Source organism: Euprymna scolopes, chromosome 2 (assembly GCF_053919585.1).
Source record: "Euprymna scolopes isolate OS-2025 chromosome 2, ASM5391958v1, whole genome shotgun sequence".
Lineage (NCBI taxonomy): Eukaryota > Metazoa > Mollusca > Cephalopoda > Sepiida > Sepiolidae > Euprymna > Euprymna scolopes.
The window spans coordinates 32545256-32552994 of record NC_136483.1 but is presented as its reverse complement, the minus strand read 5'-3'; the positions used below and the strand labels follow the sequence as shown (position 1 = coordinate 32552994).

General features: G+C 32.4%; 1 protein-coding gene across 1 annotated transcript; it reads left to right on the top strand.

The window, feature by feature from the left end:
- The first annotated feature begins 882 nt into the window (after positions 1-882).
- LOC145290594 (uncharacterized) lies at positions 883-3929 on the top strand. Its single transcript, XM_080136497.1, has one exon. The coding sequence runs from the start codon at positions 1978-1980 to the stop codon at positions 3634-3636; it is 1659 nt and encodes a 552-aa protein (XP_079992623.1). The 5' UTR covers positions 883-1977; the 3' UTR covers positions 3637-3929.
- The last annotated feature ends 3810 nt before the right edge of the window (positions 3930-7739 follow it).

Genomic DNA, 7739 nt, shown 5'->3' with positions numbered 1-7739 from the left:
AAGCAGATGAACTATCAAGCGAGCAATAGCAAGGGAACAAGTCTGCATTTGAAAATAAAACAGTAAAAGAAGCAACCGAGCAAGCAACCAGTAAGAAACACAAATAAAGCAAACAAGCAAGCAAACTTGCAATTACCTAAAATAAAACCATAAGCAATCGACCAATACACTAATAAGCAAATAAAACCATAAGCAAGCGACCAATACACTAATAAGCAAATAAAACCATAAGCAATCGACCAATACACTAATAAGCAAATAAAACAAGCTAAATATACAACTAAACAAACAAGAAACTACTTAAACAACGAGTCAATAATCTACCCGCCACTCAGTAAACAAACAAGCAAGTTAGTCGGTGATCAAACAACGAACTAGGAAACAAATAAAAAACATGACAAAAAGGTCATTAAACATCAAATCGAGTAAGTCATCGAATAAAGTAGTATGCATCCAATTAAACACTGAACCAATAAATAAACTAAAAACAAAAACGCTAATCAAGCAAGCGAATAAACTAACAAGGAAATATACAAGCAGGAAGGCGTTTAACCAACGAAGCAGATAAATAATCAAACAAGATAAAATCCCAGTGTTGAGGACACTTAAAAAAATCGGCTTTCTTTTCCTTTCGTCATCTGCATCTTGTTGAAAAGCATGAAACGCCTATTGCTTTCATTGTGTGCCTCTTACAATAAGGGAAGGGGAAGCGGGAGGAGATTCACGACTATGGATTCACTCCCTATCCCCAGCCCGTACTCACCTTGAAAGAAGGAAGTTCAACATGGGATGAAAAGAACTTAGAAAGAGAGAAAGAGAGAGAGAGAGAGAGAGAGAAGAAGAAGAAGAAGAAGAAGAAGAAGAAGAAGAAGAAGAACGACGAACGAAACAGGTAAACCAAGTTGTCAAGTTATTAGCCAGTCGGCTAGCTTGGTAGACGTGGTAGTAGTAATATATAAGGAGGAGGAGAAGGAGGAGTATGAAGAGGGAGGAGACTTGGATAGGTAATAATCTTCATATAGGCATTCATGAAACAGTCAGTGTCGGTTCAACTTTTTCTCAGCTCGCCCGCCGTGCTTGAGGGCGATGAAGTTCTGATTTTAGGGGATTTTCTTCTTTCTTACACAGTTTATTCTCTTCCGACGGAAAGAAGGATGTCAAGCCATGTTGGATTATTACACACGTCTTTGCTGCGACGTTCCGACTTAGTTTGACCAAAGGAGCTATTACACGTGCGTCGCTGCTTGTCGTATCACAACTGCCGCTGAGCCTGACCGAACAAGAAGACGGGAATGTTAAACAACGCACCTTAAATACAGCACAGTACATGGAAAACATAAAAGAAAAAGAAACGAAAAAAGTGACATAAATAATAATAATAATAATAATAATAATAATAATAATAATAATAATAATAATAATAATAATATTTTTTACTTATTCTGCATAAAAAACGTAACATTCACCCACAACGATATATTTACAAATATTATTAAAATTTCAAATGACAAAACAACTTCACAATTTCTATACTTACAAAACAGAACAAACAAAAAACAACAAAAAAAAAAACAGCAACAACAACAATAACAGCAACACATATGCGCTTTATTTTTAATGAAAACATATTGGATTGTTTAAATACAAAACTCTATATAAATCCCTAACAAGCGAAGTTCGCTAAAAGAAAAACACATCTACACCAGTTGTGTATTACGACTCCTATACCATTATTATTAGATGTTGTTACATATTGCTAAACCACAACCTTATTATAAATTATTTTAGAGTTTAAAAGAAAACCACTATATATTTTTTTATGGAAACAAACATTTAGTTGTTAATTTCGGATCAAAAAGAGGCAATCTTTTAAATACTAAACAAGTGAAGTTCGTTACAAAGAAAAGCGAAACATTCTGCATTGTGTTTATTGGTATATTTCGAATCACTACTAAAGTTTGACATAACTTATTCAACATGGTGGTTGATAGCGAAAATGGAGCTCTATTTCAATGCCGTGTGTTTTACATCGGCAGTGCGGTACCCCTTGAACAACCAAAGGGGCTCGAAGCTATCCAGCAACCTCTTAGGGAGCGATTCTGTATGAACGAGGATAAGACCATCAACGGTATGGATGTTGTGATATCGGTCTTACCGACAGAAATCAAAATGACTAACCCCGAGGGAACGAAAACTTTCGCCTCTTTCCCAATATCGACGTTGACTTTCTGTGCTGCCGTTCGCGGTATACACGTTATGAACAGAAAGGGTGCCAAAGTGCTTCACTTCGTTTCTTTAAATTCACCCGCGGCCGGAGGCATGAACGCGGACAAGCCCCCGATCTTTGCAGCTATAACCCGAAGGATGAAAGGCAGGAAGGTTCTCGAGTGCCACGCCTTTTTATGCCACGGTGATAGTCATGCCAAGAACCTGGTCCAAGCATCGAAAATGGCCGACCGAGCATACCGGGGTGGATTAGGCATCACGGGTGTCAACTCTTTTTACGCCAATTCACGAAACGATACGATTAACTCCCGACCAGTAACTGCATCAGATATACACCTGATCCCCGCTGATCAGAGATCAATAAAAACCGAAGTACCCCAGGAATTTTTCGATGTACCCCCGTCCCACGGTTATTTCTACAGTGAAAATGCGGATCAGATAAAAAGTTACATAGTTGAAAAAGATGCCAATGTATCTAAGACTTTGGACCGACCATCATTCAAAGCAGCTGCACCAGCACCACCGAACATAGCAGTCCCGTACCAAATGGTCCCTGCACACCCACAATACGTTCGTCATGTGGCTCCTGTCAGCATGAAAAAAGGTGGACCCATTCTAGTTAACACGTTGCCACCTCCCAAAAGGTTCCTTTCGCCATCTTCGCAGCCAATAATTGTGCGAAATGGCATGCCAAGGGATCCTTACATGTACGTCCAACCTCGGATACCGAGTTACCCGCCGTTCGCCTATCGTGTTGTTCAATCATCTAAAGATCGCTCCCCTTCGTCATGCCAATCTTCTGAAAGTGGAGACACCATCAAGGCTAAACAACCCTCTTCAAACTCTGTAAAAGTAAATGGCGAGAAGGAGGCCGCAAACGGAAACGACGCCAGTTCTTCGAGTGGCTCTTCCAGGCCAAATTCCCCGCCACGAGACTACGATGAATTTACCGAACAGGATATCCATAAATCTCGCCTTAGCCGCCGAGAACAACACGAACTACAGAAGAAGCGTCCAATACCAATAGGTGTGATGCAGCCAATGGTTTACCCATATAGCCCCTACATCTATCCAAATTACTACATTCCACAACCGATCCAAATGCGACCCAGATCTCTGCCGCCGCCGATGGTGAACAGAGGTCAGTCCAAGGTATCGCAGAAGAAGGAGAAGAAGTCCAAGAAGAAGAAGAGTAAAAACAAAATGTCTGATGATAGCGATTTTATTGGATATACATCGGAGGTGCCAGTCGGACCGGAACATTACCGATTTTCAACGATGGATAGAGGGCGGCCGTTCCAAAATGAGAAAGCCTTTGCCCATAGTATTGCTGTAGAAAACAAACACAAATCATTCGTCCGACCTTCGTCAGCTTATCAACAATTTCCTGACGACGCTATTCTGTATTAAATTTCACCTATACGAGCAAAAAGTTTGACAAAATTGAAAAAAAATACACAATTAATAACAATTAACAATAGGAGATTTAATCAACCCTAATATATTGTACAGGACAAAATCCAAATGCCGAACAGTGATATATAAGTAATATAATCTCGGATGAAGTGATTTTTAAGCATATGACAAACATTTATTAATATCAAATCATGGTCTTCCAAACTAAAAATAATATTATACAATAATACTGATAAAAAATAACGTACAATGTTGACAAAACTGATGCGTGCATCGCATGTTGCTGCTGTATAAAATAAACAAAAAAGATCACAGTTCCTAAAAAAAAGGAATGAAACTTATTTCATTTCTTTTGTGTGTGTGAGGATTTCTATATATTTTTGGCTGCGGAGAGAGATATGAGAACACACACGAGCCGATGAGGATTACAGTATACAAAAGTATACAAAAAAACAGGTATTATTTATCTCCTGTCCTGGTTGTTTGAGGTTTTTGGAACATAGTTTATATATATATATATATATATATATATATATATATATATATATATATATATATATATATATATATAGTTGTTTGTTTCTGGATTCTGTTCTAATGAGATTTGATGTGTTGCATTAAACCACTTGAAATAAACATTGCAGTGAAAAAGCCGTGAGACACTTTAATATCACTTATATATAATAATTTATATGAAATATGATTTTAAAATGTATATATATATATATATATATATATATATATATATATATATATATATATATATATATATATATATATATCATAATGACGTAAAAAACTATTTGTCCAGTGACCCAACAGCCAGGCAGGCTTACACGCGATCAATCACAACTGAATTTGTATATTTCTAAAACACACTTCTAAGCATATTCTATGCGTATGCGTATGGCAAAACATAACGTATGTATACTTTTTAAATCATGTAATAATATTTGCTCTCTATAATATAAACTTTTTATATACAAACCTTGTTTTAATTTTTTTTTTTTTGCTTTTTGTATTCCACGTATGTGGAAATCTATATAAATTTTATACTAGAAAAACTATTACTTTGTTTAGATATAAAATAAAAAATATTTTTTAATTATTACGAGATGTTTTATATTTCTCGAAAAGATGCTTCATCAAAAACTTGCAACTTTTTATTGTCTTTTTTTGTCATACGCACTAACTCATGTGCTTCGCGACTCAGGCTAACATGTAATCTAGTACACACACACACACACACAGACACGCACAGAGATATATAGAGTATACACACATGCACATATGTATGTGTATATTTATATATATATGTACGTATATATGTGTGTATATGTATATGTATAAGTATATTTATCTATCTAAATATATATGTATACATATATATATATATATATGTGTGTGTGTGTGTGTGTGTGTATAAGTGACCTTGTTTGTCTGTGAGGTAGGATCTCTACCAAACTACTGTGTAATTTTTTGGTCTACAGACTTGAAACTTTATATACGGGAGATTCGGATCTACGGAATAAATTTGGTTTTCAACCGGTTACATGTTTTTATTTAGATTCTAGCTGATGACCCACCCTCCAACTCATACTTTTCATTTACTTTTGAAAACACTACTATATATACGGTACAATATAATAATCAATAAATGTAGGTTATATTTAGTTTAATTTATGTAAAAGGATCAAATGTATAGAAGACAGATACGTATGATTGTGTAACATTTTTACAAGCGTTATTAGACATCAATTAATAAATTTTCCGAAATTTCATTTTTTTATTCAAGATTTTTATTTTATTTTTTTTATTCGAAATTCTTTTTATATCAGTTTTTATTCAAAATATTTTTTATTTCAGTGTTTCATTCGAAATAGTTTTGTTTCGCTTTTTATTCGAAATAGTTTTTATTTCAGTCTTATTATTCTAAATAGTATTTATTTCAATATTTTATTCGAAATAGTTTTTATTTCGATTTTCATTCGAAACAGTATTTATTTAAGTTTTTATTTGAAATAGTTGTTATTCCAGTTTTTTATTTGAAATAGTTTTATTTCAGTTTTATATTCGAAATAATTTTTTATTTCTGTATTTTATGCGAAATAGTTTTTATTTCAATTTTTATCGAAATAGTTTTATTTCAATTTTTAATTTGAAATAGTTTTAGAGCGATTCATTATATGGGCACAATAAATTAAACTATTTTAAAATTTTAGCATAAAATTTGATTCATCGTTAATTGCCACGAGTTAAGCAAGATTACATAAAAGTTAATTTTTTCTTTATTTAAATTAAATGTTAAATTTGAGACATTTTCTAGAATCAAACTCATCTAATGTATTTTGATCAAAATTGGAATATAAATTCTAGACATGAGGTTTAATATAATAAATTTTGATTATTATCTTCGTAAGAAAGCATGAAGTTGCTTACTGTTCTGCTTGGGAAATTAATTTTATCCTTAAACGTTTATTCCTGTAGTCTTTTTAAGAACATATATAAGATTTCATTTGGTGTTCAATTAGAAGCTCTAGTCGTAGACTGTGTTAATGAAAAGTAAATTATATATATAATGCATTTTAGCCTAACAGGAATGAAGCGCAGATTATTCTGTGTAGCTTAATTGCCATATGCCTTCATAACTTAGTATATATATATATATATATATATATATATATATATATATATATATATATATATATATTTATTTATTTATTTATTTATTTATTTATTTTTATATTTTTTTACATTTTTCTTTTTCATGATTTTACACTCGGCGCTAATGATTTTCGATTTTGTAAATTTATACTTTTTTTTTATTTCTTCTTCCCCATAATAAACATTCATATCTGTAACGTCTAACAAAATTATCGGATCGTTAATTCGATTCTGGTAGTAGAAACATGTGTAACTAACATGTGCAAAACGGTAATATATATATACATATATATGTATGTATATATATATATATATATATATATATATATATATATATATATATATATATATATATATATATATAGTCAATGAATTTAAATAGAAAAATATACTTAAGTTCGATGTAATCCACATGTTGAATCGCTTGCCCCTCTCCATCTCTCTCTCTCTCTCTCTCTTTCCACCCTTTCATATATTCCTGTGTCTGGTTGAACAGCTTGAACCTTCCTAACACCCACGACCTTCTATTGTTTATTAAATCTTAAAACTGAAAACTTAAAATTGAAATTCTTCCCTCATCTTTTCCTCGCCCTTCTCTTTATCTCCCTCTCTCTCCCCTCCTACTCCTCATATCCCTATATTTCTATCCGTGCCTAGCTGAACTTCCTAAACTCCCCCCACAATTGTCTAATGTTCTTTAAACCTAAAAACTTAACTATTGTCGATCTCCGTCCTCCCCCTCTTTCTTCTTTTTTCTTTTTCCCCACTTTTTTGTTTTCGTTTTTTCTTTCGCTTTTTCGTGCTTCTTATATCATTTTTCCAAATCATAATACCATTTCTGTAAAGTCTGATGAAGTTACTGGATCGTAAATACGATTCGGTAACTGAAACATGTGTAACTAAACAGATAAAACGGTAATAAAAAATAAAACACATATTTGCTCTGCAATAGTATTGAGCACTTTCTTCAGGTTTTTACTAATTATCATTTTTGCTATATATATATATATATATATATATATATATATATATATATATATATATATATAAATATATATATATATATAACTACTTCATTTAATCACATAAATTAATATACGAAAGTATAATCTTATGCGTAAACTTTAAATATTTAACAGTGCTCAATACATAGGTAGAGCTAGGTAGAAAGTTATAAATATATATATCGATTAAGCTACACAGAATATTCCGCGTTTTCTCCACGTTAGGCTCGCGTGGAGAAAACGCGGTATATTCTGCGTAGTTTAATCTTCATATATATTTTTTATAACTAACTAACTATATATATATATATATATATATATATATATATATATATATATATATATATATATATATATATATAAGTATTAGAACGATTGATCGGAATCGGAATCTGGAATCAGAAAACTTTCCGCCCATTTTCTGGTGCC

Bases quoted from the DNA above. Each gene is read 5' to 3' on its own strand.
- LOC145290594 (XM_080136497.1), top strand. From the start codon at position 1,978: ATGGTGGTTGATAGCGAAAATGGAGCTCTATTTCAATGCCGTGTGTTT.